At 37.8% G+C, this 23,089-nt stretch overlaps 1 protein-coding gene across 2 annotated transcripts in view; it reads left to right on the forward strand.

The window, feature by feature from the left end:
• Positions 1–2,375: 2,375 nt before the first annotated feature.
• The window catches only part of lamp2 (lysosomal-associated membrane protein 2), a 42,236-nt gene continuing 21,522 nt past the window's right edge, over positions 2,376–23,089 (forward strand). The window contains exons 1-5 of one of the 2 annotated variants that reach the window (XM_039766073.1): positions 2,376–2,514; positions 7,181–7,299; positions 19,431–19,644; positions 19,850–20,011; positions 20,588–20,844. In XM_039766073.1, coding sequence (XP_039622007.1) covers positions 2,469–2,514; positions 7,181–7,299; positions 19,431–19,644; positions 19,850–20,011; positions 20,588–20,844 — 798 coding nt within the window. In that variant the 5' untranslated portion in view covers positions 2,376–2,468. The remainder of the gene's footprint in view (positions 2,515–7,180; positions 7,300–19,430; positions 19,645–19,849; positions 20,012–20,587; positions 20,845–23,089) is intronic. The other variant, XM_039766074.1, reaches the window with a different exon arrangement.

Below are 23,089 nucleotides of genomic sequence, written 5' to 3' on the forward strand. Positions count from 1 at the left end.
ATAAGGTTGAAACTGGGAAGTCACAAGATTAGTAAGCAAAACCAAAAGTAAAAAAATAAAGGCATGAATTGAAACCAAAAATACAAAAATAAAGGTTTTAGTTTTCAAGGACAAAGACAAAAAGGGATTTAGAATATGTCAACTCAGATAAGGAACTGACCTTCCTGAGTGACTTTTTTAACATTGCTGGTTAAAAGATCAAAGGTCATGACCTTTGAGGGTAAGTCCCAAGAAATGCAGGAGGTACCCTAGCAAATGAAACACAAATGGTACTGACCATAGGTACAAAAGATGGTGGTGATAATGATAGAAATACAATTCACAAAAATAAAAGTAAACTGTAAATTAAAATCAAAGTACTTAACTAATCAAAGAAACATAATCTAAAACCTGAAAAAAACACACAGAGTGTCTGAACACTTGAATGACCAAGGTAAAACCAGAAAGAAAATTAAAGAATGGCATACAACAGGATGGGGTGCCAGTCCATCACAGGGTGAAGACACACAAACACACACGTGCACAAAAATCAAATGCAAAGATGTTCGCAGTTGCTATCAACAACATGGAGGCATTCATTGAAAAGAATAACAAATAGCAACAACAAAAATGACAATAATAATTCCACAAATTAAACAAACCAAATCCCCCCGTGACCCTGTGTTCGGATTCAGCAGGTTAGAAAATGGATGGATGGATGGAAATCAGGACACTTCCAACATGATCGTAACTATTATTCATAAAAATTGCAAGGAAAATATAAAAAAAAATCATAAACACAACAAAACCCAGTCCTGTATTAATGAGATTCTGAGAAAATATTGTGAATTTCCTGCATTTAACAACTTTTTTTTGTCAGTCCCTGGAAAAATGCCACATGGGCATTTCATACTCATCTGCTTCTCCTCTAAAAGACAGTATCTATTCAAACAAATGTTTCATTGACATCAAATTTTAATTAATTCTGTACTGTGTCTGGTCAGTTTGTTGCAATTCTCTGAGAACATTGCTAAGAATTTAATGTATGAAACATTTACTTATTTCTGTTTAAATACTGCATATTGCTATTTATTCCTGGGTCTGGGGATGTCAGGTTATTGTGCACAACTTATGAGCTTATGGTCACCTGAAATAGGAAGAGGTGGCAAGGAGGATAAGCTGAAGAAAGTCTCTTCTATTGAGCTTATTCTGATGCTCAATTCACCTGACATACAGCAATCTGTGGTTATGATACTTGGTGGTTGTATTTCTGTAATTTCATCTTCCACTGATCATTTAAGCCTAGATGTTATTTTAAATATAGTCTGGCATTTATAGTGCCAATTGATTGCTGTGGGCAGTGCTCAGTTATTTTATTTTTCTTATGATGCAATTCTTCGTTGTCTAATTGCTGATTTTTGCAGATTAGAGTATTACGGCACCCACCGTCAACCCATCTGTTACTTGTAACGTCACATGACATGGCATCGCAACTTCTCACATTTTGGGCCCTATTCCAACATACATGTCTGCTTTACCTTAAAAGTATGTTGACCACAGATCTCCTTAGGCAAAAACCTTTGTAGCCATTGTATTCTCGGACAAACTTAATCCAATTCAGGATTAATTTTAACATGGCAACCCTGGGCTCAAGCCAAGAGATTCATTCTTAAATAGTAAATCAGTCCATCACATGTCTTATCTATGCACAGATCAATTCAGACTCACCAACTGACCTAATGAACTTTGGAAGTGAAGTCTATGCAAACCCCTCATAAAAACATTGAGACATGACATTTACACTCAGGGTGCTGAAAAAGCCTTAGGGATAAAATACATTAAGACTTTCACGTAACACATCTGCATGACAACATACATTTTGCACATCACTTTCTAGGGATTAATTAGAAATGTAGGGGAAGGATCAGTTTATGGCAGGAGCGCTGGTTCTACACAGTTGTACTAGATGGAAGCCAAACGAAGCACAAGAGCTGGGAGCAATTCTGTTATCAGACCCCAACGTTGTTTATTTTGTACAGTTATTCTGTGTTGGTAATTTTGTTATCGGCGTAGTAACATTTTCTTTTCTGGAATATATAAATTCTGGCTCCGTCGAATCCAAAATGGAATAGCGGACTTAGGAAACTGGCTATTTAACAGTTTTAGTGCATTAAAAATGACATAAATCTTTAACATAGTGCACTTCTCGAAATCTTTGCTTCTGCTGCTCCTATACATGGTTTCTGGAGGAAGTTATTCTGATTGAACCAATTTTAACTTTTATTCTGAAAAAAAAACCCCAGCAATTTCTTTCTCTCTAAATAAATAAACTTTGACACGTGACGCCGCACGGCCCGCCTCCTCGCGATCATTCATGATTCTCGACTACTGTCATGTGATTTCATGCTCCTTTGCGCTGTAGCACTAGCCACGGACTGACGATATCTAGTTTACTTTGACTGCTGCTGTGTTTTTTCTGTGCACCTGCCATGAAGAGCTATAAGAACTTGCTCCTTCTCATTGTTATGGGCTGTGGTGAGTATGGAAACGAGGAGTCAGACGTATCAAAGGAGTTGTCTTGTCTTTCAGTGCTGACGGGAAACTTTTCTTTCCTCGGCCTTGCTGCCTCGGGACTCTCCTGAGAAAGGCACCGTAGACCGTGGCGCGTTGAACGCAGTGTGTGCTCCTGGTGAGCATCGCCCTTAGTAGCACATTAAAATAATAAGAATCCTGCTATTTACATCGTGTCTGTTTTGTTTCCAGAACCGATTCTATTTTCAGTGAGCGAAAAACGGGTTTATTTCAAGAAGTGCGACAATTGCATTTTAAAAGTGTGCTGATATCAACCAAACACGTCAAGAACATGCTAAGTAGGAATGGCCAGATTCAACCGAGCAGTGATTTATTTCGCTTGTTGTTTCAAAGTGTTTGAAGTATGTTCGACATTTTGTTGAATCACGCCTTAGGTGGTAAAAAGAACTCTGGAAAGTTACTTTAATGAGGTATCAGCATATCGGTTTGCTATCAGGAGTTGTATGAATGTCTTATTGATTATTTTTTCCTTAACTATTTGTCACTTCACAGTAAGTTCTGAGCTTCTCGAAGAAAAAAAAAAAGATTTTCTCATAAAATAAAATTAATTACAGAGAAACGTGTGATATCCAGAGTGATTACACCACCGGGCTCTAGCTCGGGTTTTCAAATTGAGTTCATGGATGGCTGTAATGACCTCCGTTTTTCGCTGCGAACACTTTTATGTTCCGAAGCCAATTCTTGCTGTTAATCATACGTGATCTGTTATTTATATGGCTTGGTATTACAACGGAGGCTCCGTCAGCAACGGCAATTGCCCCTTTAGGATCCGTGTTTGACACCACAGGCCCATGCAAAGTTAACGGATTATGTCCGGCTCAATTGATTTACTGCAATAAAATGGGATTTTTTTTTAGCTGTCATTTTAATTGCATAGCTATATCTCATCTTTGTGTTTAAATAAAGTTTTACAATACCGTTTTTGTGTCACTGTTAAGTGTCTTAATTCTTTTATATAACAACCTGAAATAATAATAACCCCGTATCAACTACATGTACACCTTTTTGAAGTTTTGTCAATTTTGGATTAATAGCAGGTCTGTTTGCATATTCTAGGGATTTCATTGTTTTTATATAGCAAACTTCCCATATACAGACTTTGAATAGGCACATAGTAAAAAACAAAGTATTAAAAACAGTTAGTACAGAATAATGCTATGTACGCATTATTTATGTGCTTTTCAAAATGTGAGTCTTAAGTTTCTAACCTTGTAAGCAAATGAGATAGTAAGCCAAGGTCAGCCAATAAGAAAGGAGAGGATTTTTTCTTGCTGGTTGATTTGCAATACTTTGTACTTTTTTTTTTGTCAGGTCTGTAGCTTGAAATTCTGATTTCATGTTTAAAGTACACAGTATCACCACCCCCCCCATCAAGTTTCAGAGTACATCTTCCTGTAATTATCATGTGATGATGTTTGAATATCCTGTACTTGTCAGTGTTATCTAGCAGCCTTTCCTTTGTATAGATACAACGGCAAGTTACATTTGACTTCTGGAAATGCTACTTACTTTTTTATCTTACTAAATTATAAAGAGCAAAGTTTCTTTTTTAAAATATTTTTTCATGAAATACTTAAAAGATTGATCATTATGTGCTTGGATTGAAAAATAAAAGCTTTATACACAATGCAATTCATTCTTTACGCCACAAGTATATGCTTACATTTTTAGCAAAATTAAGCAACATCTGAAGAAGCCGTCCAGCCATAATTTTTCTAAGAAGCTTATGCAGTTCAATATCTAGCGTAACAGAATCCATCACACTCTTACCTTTCACCTAGTGGCATAGCACCATTCACTCATCCTTATGCTGTGGTTTTAAAGGGTCTTTTACAGGTTGAGTCTGATGGAGTTCATTAAAATGATCTTGTTGTGCTTGTTTCATCTGAGATACTCTGTTTTATTTAGTTGGTAGGATCTTTTATTAATTGTTCTTAGTCTGTCCATTCCCTTAAACTATTTTTCCTTATGTAAGTCTGTCGGGAGCACACTTTTCAAGAAAACATAGCCCAAAGGATTATAGAGGTACACAGGTTCCCGCCATGTCAAAACCACAATTTTTTTGTCACTATCGGATCCCTCCTAGAAATGTGACAGAAGGTGCAATCTGCTAAAGTGAGGTTTCTGTACAGGGTAATTAAACTGGCTCTCCAGGTGGTTCATCGTGTGTTGGGTGCAGCAACGTGCCCTCAGTGCATGCTCCCAACCGCTCTCCCGTCTGTATTGCTGATCTCCTCCCTTTGTCACAGAGGGAGAAAGAACCACTACAGGAGTAGAACCACTTCTCCTGTGGATCAAGAGGAGCCAGTTTAAGTGGTTTGGGCTTTAAATTAGGATGCTCACTGTGCATAGATGTAAAAGTCATGACCCTAGGTCAGTGCTTCTCAATTATTTTCTGTCATGCCCTCCCTAGGAAGAAGAAAACATCTCGCGCCCCCCACGCGACTATAAATAGTATCATTTGTCTATAAAATTGTTATAAGTACACCTCGGCATAACACTGTATCCTTATTAACGTATAAGAGAATAAAAAAAGAAAGAAATATGGACCAATTTACAACAAAGAATAGCTTTATTAAATGTAACCGAAAAGATTTAAAGTGCATTCTAAATTCAAAAAAAATTTAAAATAAAAATAAAAAAGCATGTTCCCCGAGGTCAAACGCGCCTCCCTTGACGGAGCCAGGGGGTTTGTTGGAGGTGCGCCCCACTATTTGAGAAACACTGCCCTAGGTAGATCCAGGATATACTGTAGGTGTTTTTCTCTTGACTAGCGTAAGAGCATCTGAGAAATCCTTGGGAGATTTTGGAAGAAGTTGCTTAGGACAAACTGAGTAGGTTTAGCATTGGTGTTCAACACAACCTATGCTATGTTTATATAAGCAAGCTGGCGAACATCCTTGTCTGTAGCTGCATATATTCAATTTTCTCATGTTTGTTTTCCTTCATTTAGCTTTGAGACTCTCCCTCCTTGGCTGCCCCATAATGCTCCTGAGATCATTTATCTGTGCAGTTTTAACACCTGCCCTTTTTTACACTGCTCTCCTGGGGTCAGTGGTAACTCAGTCTGCCACACTTTTCCCAGCTCCATGAACCTGAAGCTCCGCTTACTGTCAGATCCCCCACCCCTGATCCTGCTGTAGTAATACTGCAAATGGCACTAAAGATCTTAGATCTCTGCTTCAACACTCTCCAAGAACTGTTCTGAAGAGCTTACAAGTCTGTTACAGGGCTTCACAACACTCGGCACTTTGCTAAGTTGGACAGTAGGTCTTTTTGTCCTGTTGCCGACACCAATGTAGCGCTGAGTGGCAGAATGGATTCTCTTTCTTTTTAGGTGGCTCTCTATTTGTAATCTGGCCACTTCTCTTGGGATGTTTACCAGTTATAGGCGCCCTTGCTGTTGGTGAGGGAATACAAGCTCATACAATCCTTCTATATAAAAGCGGTCGGGATTGACCTTCCGTCCCGTGAGTGCTATGCAGGCGCGGAGTTTCACACATGCCCCGTCCGTTTTGCAATGCACGATGGGATTTGTAGTTTCGTTTTTCCAGGTAAAAGATGATTTTCTACTCCAGGCTGTGCGATATCTTCTTCTTCTTTCTTACTATATAAAAGCAGTCGGGATTGTCCTTCCGTCCCGTGAGTGGAGTGCGTAGCGGTATTCCGTTTATCACAGACTTACTACTTGCAGCTTATGGTCGGCGACATGATGTGAGCAGAGTTCTGGTGCTCCCATCATTCCCTTGCTTTTGTGCGTGATGCGCTGGAAAAATAGACAAAATTATGTCTCTGGAAATAATTAATGTTGATGGAGTACAAATGCCTCACCGCGTAGTAAATATCAGGCGGGTTTAAAAGGGCGACCTCAATATAGAAAAAAAGTTTAAATTTTATAACAAAAATAACAGAAACTACGAGTATTAAAGTAATACCGCTCAAATGCAATATAACCAAATTAATGAGTTTGTATAAAATATCAAATTGATCTACATATTGAATTGCCTTAAGAAGTGGTCAACTTAAAAGTCAGTCGCCTTAAAAGGCGGGTCAGCCTAGTGGCTGACTAATCCTTGACTGATGCAACTTGTCAATGACATTACAATAGCAAGAATTGTGAAAGTCCAGAATGTCTTAGTGTATACCATACTACTTTCTAACTTATTCCATGTGCCTATGGTGTTCTTTGTGTGAAGAAACATTTTCTAACGTTTGTGTGAAAGTTACTATAGAATTTTCCATCTGTGTTTATATGTATTCACAGTACTAATTTCCTTCAGAATTTTAAACATTTACTCTTACCTTTTTAATGTCCTTTTGTTTAAACAGTAAAGGCTTAGCTTTTCTTTCATCCCAGGATCAGCCTAGTTGCCCTTTCCTGGACTTTTTCTAGTGCTCCTGTGCTGTTTTTGTAGCCCGGAGATGAAAATTGTACACGTTATCTCAGATGAGGCCTCGCCAGTCATGCATTTTTAATCTTGAGCAAAAACCTCCTTTGAGGTTTCATTTAATGTTAGTTTGGTCCAATTTTTCCAGGAAACTTTTTTTTAAACACCAGTTATTTTTTTGTTTCCATTTTTAATATATTTATAATTTTTTTTTTTTAAAGGTGTCTTACAGTCTTGTGCAATGAGGGCCGAAGTTTATGATAACAATAATAAAACATGCCTATATGGTAATATGGAACTTCAGTTCACCATTAAATATGAGACAATTGACAAGAACGTGGTAAGTTTTTTTTTAATTTATAAATTCCATCATTATTTAACCATTCTTGTTTGAAGTGTTTTGCATTTGACCAGTTCAATGAGTCTTTTGCTGAGAAACCCTTTGTCTTTACATGTGTGCAGAATCCTTATTATTTTGTCAGTAACTTGAAAACTACTTGTTGGCTTTACATAGAAGCAGATGGGTTCGAGTTAAAAAAAAAAATGATGCAGAGGTTTAAAATGTAATTTTTACAGATTTAGAGAGTAGTTTTTTTATTTTAGGATTTTAAAGCATGCTATTTGTTCTTTGCAATCACTTTGTTACTTAGTGGTTGAATATTAATCATTGTATTGCATGAGCACATAAAAGATCACTGAATGTGTTGTGCTTAATTTAGCCTTTGGACTCAGGAAATCTAAACAAGCATTAAATAACACAGGTGAGCATTACCAAATGAACATTTATACATTCTTAGAAAAAGTTAGAAACCACTGACATTATAGAGCAAATGGCTACAAGAGGTTAATGATAGAAAATTGACTGGGGGTGTGGCTGTAAAACCACTCTTGGTGATTTAACAAACAATCTCGACAGTGTATAGCTGAATATATAACCACCTATTAATTACAGAATCATTTTGTAGCAGAATTTATATTGGCCCATCTACAGGACAAACGGAGTTCTGCACAACAGTTTAACAAATGACATGAGGCAATATGATCATAAAGTGAAAGTTTTGTCAAAGGAGCAAGTTGCAGTTGAATCCAAAGCATAGCATGTCATGTGCAAAAACAACAGCAACATTTCGTCACATCCTAGCTGTAAACATCTGCCTCTAGCCCTTGCTTCCTCATTTTTACTGATATTACTAATATTACTAATGATTATAGCTAAAGAATCATTAAAAATGTGTGGAATATATTTCCACCTGTTTCTGAAGAGAATACCTTGAGACTCATTATGTAATAGAAGCATTTGCATACATAAAAGCATAAATAGGAAATCGGAACAGTACTATAAATACAAAATGTAGAAAATTTTACGGCATTTTGATTGCACCAATTTATTTTGAAGATGAAAATTCAGTGGATGTTTATACACTGCTTAAAAAAATTAAGAGAACACTTAATCATCACAGTCAAACACCAGTCATTTAAGCTTTAGGGATATCGGTCTGTCCAGTTAGGACGCATAAGTGATTGTAAAGCAACTTTATCTGCTTTGGTCCAAATGAAAGTGACAACAGGTGCACTGGAGAGACATCAGCAAGACAACCCCCAAAAGGGAATGGTTTTGTAGGTAATATTCACAGAAAATTGCTCTTTTCTTATTCTTTCTGACTGACTCTACTCTAGTTTTGTGTTTGGCTAGTATTCTTGTCACTACTTGTAGCAAGTGGTGGTGCCTGCAACTGATTAAGGCTGCGCAGGTAGTCTAGCTCCTCCAAGGTGGTACATCAATATGTGCTGTTGCAAGAAGGTTTTCTGTGTCTCCCAGTATGGTCTGGAGGAAATGCCAGGAGACAGGCAGTTATACTAGGAGAACTGACAGGGTCGTAGAAAACAAACAGCAGGAGCACTGCCAAAGCCCTACAAAATGATCAATCTCCTGTTAAGCTGCGGGTGTGCTTGTTTCTGACCAGATTGTCAGAAACTGACTCCATGAGGGTGGCATGAGGGGCTGTTCTCCTCTAGTGGAACCTGTGCTCACAGCCCATCAATGTGCAGCTCGATTGGCCTTTGTCAGGAATACCACAATTTTCAGCTCCGCCATTGGCATCCTATTCTTTTCATAGGTGAGAGCAGATTCACACTGAACTTCTGACCGATGTGAAAGAGTCTGGAGACCTTGCATTGAATGTTACGCAGCCTGCATCATCATCCAACACGACCAGTTTGGCATTGGACCAATGATGGACTGGCGAGGCATAACCTTGGAGGATTGCACAGACCTCCACATGCTATGCAACGGTACCCTAACTGCTTTTAAGTACAGAGATGAAATCCTCAGAGCCATTGTCAGACCTTATGCTGGTTTAGTGAGCCCTGGGTTCCTGCTGGTGCAGGCCAATTTCCGGCTTCATATGGCCAAAGTGTGTGGAGAGTTTCTGGATGACTAAGGCATTGATGCCATTCACTGGCCCAAATCCAATTGAGGACCCCTGAGAGGTTATGTATTGGTCTGGGAGAAGATCCCCCAGACACCATTCCCCATCTCATCAGGAGCATGCCCAGATGTTGTCGGGAGCACCTACTGGCACGTGGGACCTATACACACTTCTGAGTCACATTATAAGTTGCTGGGGTGAAATTCACACAGGTTGGATCAGTCTGTGATTTCAGTTTTTGACTTTTAATTTTGATGTGGTGTTAAGTGGGTTGGTGATTTTTAGTTTCCATTGACCATTGTTACATCATTTTGTTCTCAAAAATTATACAGGATTACTCAGTAAAGATTTTCCACTTGAATTTTTGTTTATCGAGATCCAATGTATATATAAAATGTAGCAGATGAAAAACTAGTTAATGAAAGGAAAAAAAAAGTAGATTAAAGAGGTGTGTTTTTTTTCAGTAGTTTTAATTGTACTGGCCTGGCTAGCTCTAAAGTAAAGTATTTCAGGCTTTATGTGCACAAAAACAAAAAGCCGTCTCACCAGTTCTTTTATGCTTTACCCTAGAGGATCTAAGATTACAATTAGGAATGTAGGGAGATGAACAGCCCAAAATATAAATTGGAACAAAATTGTTTTAAAACTTACATACAATTAAAATTATTTTAAAATTGGCCATTAAAGTGGGCTGCTGTGGGTATTTGATCTTTATTTGGTTTGTTTTTAAAACTATTGTGAAGTGTTAATTCTGTTCAAAATCTTTGTAATTGTATCTTTAGTATGCTTATTTAAGTGGATTTTTGTGGGTACACTGTGGAAAAATATGAATTATATTGTAATATTTATTTTCAAATAACTCATTGTTCACCTGACACTTCAACATGAGTGCTTCCTTTAATCTAAATCTAAGTGCCACCTGTTCAGACTTAGTTTTTATTGTAGTCATAGGATTTTTCTTTTATGCTATACTTAGACTGAATTCTGAAATTTGACTTTAAAATTAAAACTGCATTAGGCAGTCTCTTTAATATTTAGCAAATTTTGGTGTAGGCATTGCAGTTTTAATACTGAATACCTAGCTTCTTGAAAGCAATTCTTATTGCTAAATCTTTTAAGTCATTTTTTTCAGGCTACCCCTTGTCAATGATTCTTGGTTTTCAGTCTATATTCAGCTAATATCCAACATTTATGTAGCAGGTTGCTGTTGATCTCATCACTTAAATTCAACTGTGTTCTCATATTTAGAGAATTTGGTGTTTGGAGTTGCTGTTCAGTCACTGTTAAGGACCGACTTTTCTCTTAATGCCTCTTGCCCCTCTGATCCTTATGCCTTTTATACAGAAGGAAACTTACTTTCAGAAGATGATGTTCCAGTGATAAACTTTGACATTCAACAGACCTTTCAAGGAAATGGCATGTCTCTTGTTGATTGTGAACTTTTCAAATGGGATGAAATCTTTTGTCATCCAGTATGCCTTCTTTACCTTAAGTCTGTGTTTCCCAACCTTTTTTTTCTGTAGTGGCACACTTTTTGAAACCAAAATCATCCCAAGGCACATTACTATCAAACACATGTATACGTCATACACTTTGCTCAACTGTCTGAAGGGGTGGGACTACTGGAGGAGCCAGTAAAAGTGCAGTTCTGAGAACAGTGTTCTTAGACACAGCACTTAGTAAGCACTTTGGTGGCATCTCCAAGCTGCTTCACCCTTTTGCTTGCCCCTCTCTACCTCAGAGGCAACATATACCCACTATCCACTAGCCCTGTGAGGCTCGCTGGAGAACACACAACAAGGGTAGATGGACTGTAGCAGCCTAGAGCTTCGTCTGAAGTGGTCTAAGTGCTGTCTGCAATATAGTGATTATAGAGCTGCTTTTATGGCAGCTTCTCCAGGTAGACTTATCCTCTTCAGGGATGTCTCAACCGTTCAGATCCATGGCAAATCAGTTGAAAAACATTGCCTTAAGTTTATTTTAGGAAAATCTAACAGTATTCTGATAGACAAAAACATACTCCTATGTAACTGTTACCACCAGAATAGTGAGGAAGTGGAGCTTGAAGGCTACAATGGCTTTGAATAACTGATTTCAAATGACAGACTGGGAAATGGTGTATGAGTCAAATAATGACAATATTAAGGAACTCAGTCACTCCATCACAGACTATACAAAAGACATTCCATTGTTTTTCAAACAACAAACCATGGTTTACTATGGTGCTAAAAGGTCTCTTGAATAAGAAAAAGAGGGCATTCAAATCAGGTGACAAATAGGCTCTGTGCTAAAGAAAAAGCTGAGTGAAAGAAAGGAAGGTTACAAAGCTAAAATAGAAAACAAACTCACTTAGAATAACATTAAGGATGTCTGGAATGGACTGAGTATAATTATTGGACTCTAGCAATCCAGGGCTGTTGTGCTAGTAAGAGATGTGGACAAAGCTCTAATGCCCTGAGCCAAGTTTTTAATAGATTTTTCCGCCCACGTCCACCTTCTTCCAGTGACCAGTCTCCTCTCACAATCCTTTCTACATCAACAACTCCTACCACGTCAACTGGAATGGCTTGTGACAAGTCCACCTCTGACCATAACTGAAGACCAAGTAAGGAGGCAACTGATGAAACTACACAGTACACAGAGGAAAAGCTGTGGAACCAGATGGAGTCAGTCAAGTTCTTAAGGCCTGTGCTTTGGTGTGTGATGTCACCTGTTCATTCTGTTCCTAAGGGTTCAGAAAGTACCACCGCTTTTTTTAAAACATCCTGCATTGTTCCTGTTCCAGAGAAGGCAGTGACATGCCTCATTATTATGAATACCTTTGAGAGACTAGTCCTAGACTATACAAGTCCTCTTGTGGTTGAACATTTGGACCCACTGCTGTTTCCTTATTGGACAAAGATTGGAGTGGCGGATGCAATTATAGATCTGCTCCACAAAGCTTATTCTCACCTGGACAAAGCTAGCAACACTGTGATTGTTTTATTTTTTGATTTATCCATTGCCTTCAGTACCATCCAGCCATCCCTGTTAAGGGGTAAACTCGAAGATTTGGAGGTGGATGAGCCTATGGTATCTTGGCTAATGCACAATCTGTTGGGCAGACCAGAGCCTTTTAGACTCAAAGGACTGTGTTTCTGATATGGATGTGACCAATGCTGGAGCACCACTAGGAACAGTCCTGTCTCCTTTTCTATTCATTTTGTTCACTTCAGACTATAAATATAACACCAAGTCATGTCACTTGCATAAATGCTCAGATAATTCTGCACTTATGGGGGTATATTGATAAAGGGAATGAGACAGAGTATAGGAGTTGGCATCACCAAGGAATTGGTCATTGACTTTTGATGTTTGCCTTACCAAAGTGTCTCCATGTCTGGTCACTACTCAGGGAGTGGATGTAGAGGTGGTCCACTCCTACATGTACTTGGGGGGTCCACATTAATGACAGGTTGGACTAGTCTCCAAACACAGAGGAACTATACAAGAAAGGACAGAGCAGGCTCTTTTTCCTTAGGAGACTGTTCTTTAATGTGGGAAGTGACATCCTTTACATCTTATTTAACTCTGTGATGGCCAGTGTTTTTGTATTTTAAACTCTTAAATTTAACATACAATGCTATGTAAAAGTTTGGGCACCCCTGATAAAAATCAAGAATCTGCTGATACTGGGAAGAATTCAGGCAGCCCACAACTTTAAGAAGGTTTCCAGTACCTGTGCTAACCACACAGCCCTATAACATGATGGACCTCCACCAAATTTTGCAGTAGGCAGCAAGTTCTTCTCCTGGAATGGTGTGTGTGTGTTTGTTTGTTTGTTTGTTTGATAAACCCCCCCAAACATGCATAGCACCTCTGGTTGTGACCAAATAACTCTACCTTAGTGTCATTTGTCCACAGTGTTTTTTTTTCCAAAATGTTCCTGGCTTGTCCAGATGCACTTTTGCATACCTCATGCGACTCTACTTGTGGTGAGTTCTTAGAAAAGGCTTTTTTGCGCACCATCCTTCCACCGAACTGTTCCTGGTACAAAGTGCGTTGAACTGTGGAACATTGTACAATGACACCGTCAGCAGCCAGATGTTCTTGTAGCTCTCTGGAAATGGTTTCCGGTATGGCTGTGACCATTCTAACCATCTTCGGCTGTGCCTTTCAGATATATTTCTTGGCCTCTTTCCTTCACAAGAACTGTTTCTGTGGCCTTCCATTTACTATGTTTCTGACTGTGGAGACAGATGGTCCAAGCCTTTATTATAATTTCTTGTACCCTTCTCCTAATTCATAACAACAAATTTTTGTAGTGGGTTTTTTTTTTTTAGGTCAGTAGGAAGTTCTTTAGAGGTTCCCATGTTGCTACTCTAGAGAACTGAGGACAAGCACAATTAGAAGTTAACTATGTTAAATGATCTTTTTCATGACTGGTTGTATCTATCTTTGTAGTTTAATGTCTATTAAGCTAAGCAAAGCAATTTTGTGCTGCAACCTGTCAGCATTAAATGACTACAGGTCTCAAATTAATGTAATTAAAAGGGTGCCCAAATTTTTGCACATCCCATTTTTTACATTTTATTTTATTTCATACATCTCAATAATGCTACACTGAGAATTTTGGTCTGATAACATCCCCTTGTCTACATTTCTGTAGTTAAAAAAAAAAAAAATTTTAAAAAATGGCATATTGCTGTGATCTTCTCATATGAATACAGAGCAAATTATCATGCAACCTTCAAGGGGTGCCCAAACTTTTACATAGCATTGTATTATTAGAAGTATGATATATTTTATGCATGTTGACAGGCATGAACTATTTCTATTTATTGAACCCCAAAATTACTCTAATTTTTACATGTATATACAGTAAACCCTCGTTTATCGCGGTTAATCCATTCCAGAGTCTACCGCGATAAATGAATTTCCGCGAAGTAGGATTCTTTAATTATAAATCTAATATTTTCTCAGTCAGGGCATAGAAAACCTGTTTACGACCTTCTAAATACATTTTTTAACATTATTAGAGCCCTCTAGACATGAAATAATTCCCATTAGTCAAAAGTTTAAACTGTGCTCAATTGACAAGACAGAGATGACAGTTCTTTCTCACAATTAAAAGAATGCAAACATATCTTCCTCTTCGAAGGAGTGCACGTCAGGAGCAGAGAATGTCAGAGAGAGAGAAAAGCAAATAATCGAAAATCAATACGTGCTGTTGGGCTTTTAAGTATGCGAAGCACCGCGATAAAGCGGCCGCAAGGAAGGGAGCAATGTGAAGATAGTCTTTCAGCATTTTTTAGAGGAGCATTCATATCCTCTAGGCAGACAGTCTCTGTGCAAACAGCCTCTCCGCTCACACCCCCTCCGTCAGGAGCAGAGAATGTCAGAGAGAGTGAGAGAGGCAGAGAAAAGCAAACAATTAAAAATCAATAGGTGCTGTTAGAGCTTTTAAGTATGTGACGCACCGCTCGGGAAGCATATCGTATATCATTGAGGAGTTTTATTTAATACGTAATACGTGCTGTGATTGGGTAGCTTCTCAGCCATCTGCCAATAGCGTCCCTTGTATGAAATCAACTGGGCAAACCAACTGAGGAAGCATGTACCATAAATTTAAAAGACCCATTGTCCGCAGAAATCCGTGAACCAGCGAAAAATCCGTGATATATATTTAGACTAGCAAAATACCCACGCTTCACAGCAGAGAAGTAGTGTGTTAAAGAAGTAATGAAAAAGAAAAGGAAACATTTTGAAAATAAAGTAACATGATTGTCAATGTAATTGTTTTGTCACTGTTATGAGTGTTGCTCGCTCATATATATATATATATACACACACACACACACAGTGCCCTCCACAATTATTGGCACCCCTGGTTAAAATGTGTTCTTAAGCTTCCAATAATTTTTTTTTTCAAAAAATATAGGCTCACGAAACAAAAAAGGGAAAAATCTATTTATTCATTGGGAAAAAAAATCCCACATTAAGAAATACATATTTTACATGAAATCATGTGTGCCACAATTATTGGCACCCCTAACAATTCCAATAAAATGTAATTGGAGCATTTTTGTAATTTCTAGTTTATTTTTTAAAGTTGATCAGAGTAAATTGGAACTTTTAAATAGTAATTAATGACTTCCTTTGTCCCTGGGGTATAAATATGATGTGTCAGAGTCCTATTGCTCTTAGCCACTCTTCAACATGGGAAAGACGAGAGAAGATGCTGTTCAAGTAAAGCAGATGTGCGTCGACCTTCATAAGTCAGGCAATGGCTACAAGAAAATAGCTCCTCGCCTAAACCCACCTGTATCTACAGTCAGAGGAATAATAAAGAAGTGTAAAACGATAGGAACAGTGACAAACAAGGCTGGATGAGGACCCAGTTTATCTTGCCACCACGCACAGTGAGGAGGATGGTAAGAGAAGTAAAACATTCTCCAGAGTTCACTGTTAAGAGGATTGCACCAAAGAATAGTATCTAGGGGGGGTCATAAAGTCTCCATGACAACCATAAGACGTTATCTCCATGCCAACAAGCTGTTTTGGAGACATGCAAGGAAAAAACGTTTTCACACCAACAATCACAAATGTACACGTCTTGAGTTTGCTAAGCAGTACTGGGTTTCAACTGGGACTGTGTGCTTTGGTCAGATGAGACTAAAATTGAGCTTATTGGCAAAAAATATTCTAAGTGAGTCTGGCGTGAATCCAAGAATGAGTATGAGGAAAAGCACCTCATGCCCACTGTAAAGTATGGTAGAGGATATGTGGTGCTGCCTGGCTGTTTCTTTTCCAAAGGCCTTGGGATCCTTGTTAGGGTGCATGGCATCATGATCTATTTGAGATACCAGGACATTTTAAATCAAAATTTGGATGCCTCTGTCAGAAAGCTGAAGATGGGTTGTCACTGGGTCTTCCAGCACAATAATGACCCAAAACGCAGACACAAAATCAAGCTGTTTCCATGGCCATCTCAGTCCCCAGACCTCAACCCCATTGAAAACCTGTGGGGTGAGCTGAAGAGGAGAGGACCCAGGACTCTGGACAATCAAGAAAAATTGCACAAAAAGGAATGGTCAAAAATCCATGTCTCTGTATTGTCCAACCTTGTGAAATATTATAGAAGAAGATTAAGTCCTGTCTTGTTGGCAAAAGGAGGTTATACGAAATATTAACAGCAGGGGTGCCAATAATTGTGGCACATATGATTTCATTTAAAAAACGTATTTAATATGGGATTTATTTTCCCAATGAATAAATGTACTTCAATTAATGGTTGGATTTTTCTCTTTTTTTGTGTTGAGCCTATATTTTTTTGGGGAAAAAAAAGAATTTATTAGAAGCTTAAGAACACATTTTTTACACACACACACACACACACACACACACATATATAGGGGAAGAACTCGATTAAAAAAATTAATTAATTAATTAGAGGCTTTGTAATTACTTAATCTTGATTAATCGCACAAGACAATTTGCCCCAAAGCGCAAATGTTTGTTTTTTTTTTTTTTATTTAAATGGCTTTTAGTGGGCAACAGAATCAAATAATAGACATGGACATGAATATTGTAAACTCAAGCTCTTTTAATTTCTGAAAAAAAAAAAGCATTTAAACTGCATTTCAATTCAAAACAGAAACAAAAATATCATCCCTGGCTAAAATTGGGCAGACTTAAAAAATAAAAGTGGTATTTTAAGTACTTTAAGTACTTTTTCAGAATGGTATTGTCTTTAAATAATAACAAATTTCAACATAAAGTGCAGTTTTTCTTCTTAAAAAAAAAAAAAAATAAGGCAGAAACATAAAAGGTAATTTGACCAGCTTCACCTTTAAACTCTGAGTAACCTTAGCCAAAATTATTTTGTACATTAGGTAAAACAGTGTGATCATTGAACATTTTGTAATTAGATGTAATTAGAATTATTAACGGTCACGGAAGTCCAATGATCCCCAGTAAGAGCCACAAAGTCTGCGTTCTGTAATGCATCTAATTTTGCTTGCTTTTCAGTGTCCTAAAGCTGTTGAATTTTACTTGAAATAGTCTTTCGGCACAGCAGTTGGAAAGTTGGATCACCTGACTCTAACTGTAGCACATTTTCTAACCCCCTATCTTCCACCACTGTTAGTGGTCTACAGTCCAAAGCAATCCATTTTGCAAGAGAATTTGTAAGTTTGACAGATGTTGACGTACTAATTTTGGTCCTGAAGCCAGTCATTTCATCAGGTTTGGACTGCCGACATCTTTTTTTGGTACTCGAAATCGTAGTGCTAACAGCATACACAGTTTCTGTGCTCGCTGTAAAATGTTTTGCATTTAAATAGTACTGTAAGGTTGAAGTGCTTCGGTGGTATGCAAACTACTTTTTGAACAGTTTGCACAAAACCACGCTTTTATCAAGGCTTCCGTCGGGTAGTCTTTTGAAATGAAATTTGCCTCCGATCAGTCCCAGCAACGCGTTTTCTTCCAACTCTTCCATTTTTGTAGCTCTGATGTGTGCATCAGTGTAATCGATGTACCTGGTAATCATGCATTGACAAAATTTCCCCTTTGCTTGGAATGCATAGTGTGATTAAATGTGTTTTTTTAAAAAAACGCGTTATGGAGTACATGCATTGAAGCTTCTCAGCTGTGCTTGTCCCAAAAAAAGAAAACATTTTAAAAATAAAGTAACATGATTGTCAATGTAATAATTTTGTGACTGTTATGAGTGTTGCTGTCATCAAGGATTTGATTATCATTATTTCTTTCAATCAGGTTCGTATTTGGAGGATGTGTTGTGTTCAAGTTATATTCCGTGTTTGTCAACCGTTGTAAAGATAACAGGTTTCATTCATCGAAATGTTCACCACCCAAATCGGTACGAATGTAAGATGTTCAACAGGCATTCCCGGTATTAAGTTGTGGATTTGCCTGCGAATGTAGCGTGTGTATAACCTTAATTTAATCTTTTCCAGTCCTGCAAAGTTGATGTGAGCCGCTCGGAGTACATGCATCGAAGCTTCTCAGCTGTGTTCGTGCTATCTCATGCAGTCTCCCGATGTCCACGGCTTTATTTAATGTTAGCTAAGACCCGGCACTTAAGTTTCTTGCTACAGCAATTTTAACTCCGTTACAAAGTGATACAAAGTCTCGTTTATACCTCGTGTCTTCTCATTAAACTTGTATCTCGCGAATACCGTATTCGTCGTAGGCATGACAAACGGCAGCGGGAGCGTGTATATAAACTTAATTTAAACTTACGGTTCACACCGTGCTTTGTTTTCCGTAGTAGCTGCGCTTAAGAATATGCTTGTATGCGTCACTCGCTTCATAATCTTTTGCTGCCTTCTCAATTGTGAAATGCATTTTTGTTCAGCGCTCTTTGGAGCTCTTCCTTGTTCTCTACGTACTTACATAGGAGGCGTGATGCTGTGGCACGCAACTCCGCCTCACATGGCGACCGAGCTGCTGGCTATGGCTGTATATATGGTCGAAAATAGGTTTCAGTTATGACCGTTACGCGTAGAATTTCGAAATGAAACCTGCTTAACTTTTGTAAGTAAGCTGTAAGGAATGAGCCTGCCAAATTTCAGCCTTCCACCTACACAGGAATTTGGATAATTAGTGATGAGTCAGTCAGTGAGTGAGTGAGTGAGTGAGTGAGTCGGTGAGGGCTTTGCCTTTTATTAGTATAGATATGCTTACATTTAAAATCCGTGATGGAGTGAAAACGTGAAAGTCGAAGCACGATATAGCGAGGGATCACTGTACTTCACTTTTAGGAGTTTGATATTGCTTTATTTGTGTTTTAGAGGTTTAATGATTATTTGCAAATTTTCATAAGATTAATTTTTTGGATTTTTTTTTTTTTATTTTAAAATAAGATTTTTTTACTTACTTGAATTGCATATTATGAATGTTTTAAAAAGTTGACAAATAACCTGAACGTAAGTAATTTTTAGCATATTATCTGATTATTTTTAACAAAGATAATAGATGTCTAGATTTTCTGGTTATCTTCCTGCTTGTAATTTTTTTTTTTCTTTTTTATTAAATGCAGTCAACTTCAGTTTTTCTGTTGCCAAACAATGTGTCAACTACTGGAAGCACCTGTGGGGATAACACGACTGAACCATTGTTAAAACTTGGTTTTGGCAATGGCCACTCTTTTACAGTGAATTTTACGCATAATCAAACTGTTTACCATGTAGATGTTATAACCTTTGTCTACAATACCAATGACAGTTCGATATTTCCTAATGCATCTGCAAAAGGTAATTGCTGCTGTATTCTGATTTCTGCATGTCTTTTTGTTTGTTTTTTGTGGATTTCAAGAATCACTTACAAATATTATGTAAGAAGTGTTATTAATTTGTTGTATAAGCAATATGTATTGTTGAGATCTGTGTAGTGTGTGTGTGTGTGTGTGTGTGTGTGTGTAAGTATAAATTATATCTAATTGTTGCATTTTATCCTTAGGTGTTTTTACGGTTGCGTCTAAAGTAACTATGCCAGGTTTACCAATGGACAACTACTACAAATGTGTAAATCCTGAAATTCTTATCATAAATAATGTAACAATGAAATTTTCCAATGTCAGCGTTCAAGCCTACATAAAGGATGGAAATGTCAGCAAGCAAGGTATCTACACAAGTAGCACTGTTATGTCTGAGTTTTTGTATTTCGCTAAATATTTCTAAACTGAATGAAATGATTTAATATTTTTACATAAATGTGTGCTTTTTTTTCATGCAAGCTCTGTCTCATGTTGTTGCATTTCGTTGTTTTTTGTTGTTTGGTTTACTTTTCTGTGGACACTTTTTTTTTTTTTTATTATTTTCATTCATTTTATAACTTGCTAATTTAAAATATGTGGAGTTAATTGTGGCAGTTTTTACCTGTTTGTGATAAAAACACAGGAACTAATCCTAGGTACATGTCAGCCTTTCATAGGACATGCTAATGCAAAACCTATTTCATAGTCAACAAATTAAACTGAAATACAAACGCCGTATCAGCACACAATACTAGGACTGGGTAACCTGGGACTGTGAGGTGGCGGCATTATTTAGTGCCTCATTATACTGTTGCTGAGTGAAATTGTAATATCCCCTTTTTTATTTTATTTTCACATTGTGTATAACCAGTATTACTTTCTGCCTCTAAAACTTAAAATTCAAGAAAATGTAGTGTAACTGTATTTGTTTTTACGCATAGCATTTGAATGTAGTGCAGACACCCCCACTACGACTCTTGCTCCAAATGTTACGACTTCGGCTCCAAATGTTACGACTTCGGCTCCAAATGTTACGACTTCGGCTCCAAATGTCACAACCGTTGCACCTACTCCAACTCCAGTTCCTACTCCAATTCCAAAGCCTGAAGTGGGTAATTATGTGGTGAAGACTGGTAACGTTACATGTCTCCTAGCTGACATGGGTCTTCAGCTAAATTTCAGCATTACCAAGAATCAGGTAAGTCTCATCCTATTCATTTTTCTTTAGTTTACAGCTCCTTGGTTGCTAATGGTAAGTTTTTACACTGTTTTTACATTGTTTATTAACAGCTTGTTTTGGACTTTCCACTTTTAAGAACCCGTTTAGTCAGAGAATTTTCAACGTAAGTGTTGGTTAATTTCTCTGGTGTGTTGTAGAAAACTTTTTTCCCCTTCAAAGATTAATCTCCCACTGTGTCTACTTTTTACAAATTTTGAAACTGTCTGTTCTTAAAATCGTCTGTGATTTCTTATTCTTCTGGCACCCTGCTAATTTCTGGTCAAAAAAGCCTTTATTTGATTGCAGAAAGGTGGCAAATCAGCTCCATATGTGTAGGTAATGTCCCTTTCCAAGAAAACATTAACGGAGAGATTAACCAGGTCTCTCCTACACCAGTAAAAGCTTGTCTTATGCCACTTTAGGGCTGGTTTACACTTCACACTCAGAACGCGTATGCACACGCATCATGGCTGCCATGCATTCCCAGCGTTCATTTGACATGTACACTGAGTACATCCTCCAAAATTAATGTGATGCATGCACAAGTTGCAGTACCAGCAAAAAATCGACGGGCATTGTGTGTGGATGTTGGAATGTGATGGAGTCTCTGTGTTACTATCAACATGTGACGGCAAGTCACTCTGCAGATCCTATAGGATCAATGTGTGTGCTTAGATGTTTGAATGATTAGATGTGGTGAAGCAAAATGCTGGCATACAGATGTATTTGTGATGCTTGATATTCCCCAATGTAATGACGCAATACTTTTTAAAGATCTCACATACGCACATACGATCTTCCGTGTTGTCTTTTTTTGCACCTTCACAACAGTAACAGAATATACAAAAGCGTATTTGGGTAACAGAAAAAACAATTACGGACACTATGAAAAGGTCTATTTTGTGAATTTTGTGATTAAAGTGGAAATTTAGGGTTTAATTTCAATATTTTGTCATTAAAGTAGACCATTGTAAATGTTATCTTAAAAACCAACCTGCAGAACGCATTACATTTCTGATATTCCAGCTACACATTTAGAATCCTTAGATTTATACTTGATACCACTTTCATGATGAAATACATTAAAATATGTATATTACATTTTACAGATAAATTTTTAATTTAAATAATAAATACTGTTAATAATTGCACATATGAGGGCGCCACGGTGGTGGAGTGGTACCGCTGCTGCCTCACAGGGAGTCGCATCCCTGGTGTCCCCAGGCCTGGAGTTTGCATGTTTTCCTGGTGGGTTTCCGCAGTATGCTCCGGCTTCCTCCCAAGGACATGCAGGTTTTGCGGATTTGATGATACGAAAATGAGGCTAGTGTATGTGGGGGCTTGTTTTCACCTTGCAGTGAGCTGATGTTTTGTCTAGGGATTGTTTCTGCCTTGTGCCCGATGCTAACCGCAATGGGTGTGTCCCTGCATTGATGGATATAATCATTAAACATTCATCCTTTTCATAGATGTTGTGGTAAGGTGTCCTGGGAATGTAATGGATGTTTTGGCCAATTCACAACACAGCAAAGCCACATTTTTTTCTTATCTTGATGATCGCTTGCACTTCACCTAGTGGAATGTTCCAGATTTACGTAAAGTACGTTCACACGTAAAACAGTACACCTCTTGCGTAGCACTAGTCTCCATAGGAGCACGCGTTGCATTAAGTATAAACTTGGCCTTAACCTTAATTGACAGAATTTACCTCTGATATGTTTCACAAAAGAAAGTGGCAGATGCTTACAGTATTTCTGTCCAACTAAGCAAACACAAAAAAGTATATTTTTGCTGGCACAATCCATAAATTACTGAGTCTTTTTTTTTTTTTTCCTTTAATCAAACCAGAATTTTCAATAGGAGATGCATGTCTTTTAGCAGCCATCTAGACTGACGAGCATACTTTAATTGAGCCTAAATAGAGCTACTAAGTGCTTGTTTAGTGGAACCTCTAACTTGGGTGACCAGGTATAACAGTTGGTGGTGTGAGTGGACTTCAAGAAATTGCCAACAGACTAGCAAAATCAAGTGTGGGGAAGTTCAGCATTGGCAGACATGTTTGATTTTCCTGTGCTTCCACTTAAAATAGTGGGCACAGTGTTGTAATGAAGAGAACGATAGAATAAGGATACAGTGCATCTGGAAAATATTCACAGCGTATCACTTTTTCCACATTTTGTTATTTTACAGCCTTATTCCAAAATAACCCCATAATGAAAACGTG

Source organism: Polypterus senegalus, chromosome 10, assembly GCF_016835505.1.
Source record: "Polypterus senegalus isolate Bchr_013 chromosome 10, ASM1683550v1, whole genome shotgun sequence".
NCBI lineage: Eukaryota > Metazoa > Chordata > Cladistia > Polypteriformes > Polypteridae > Polypterus > Polypterus senegalus.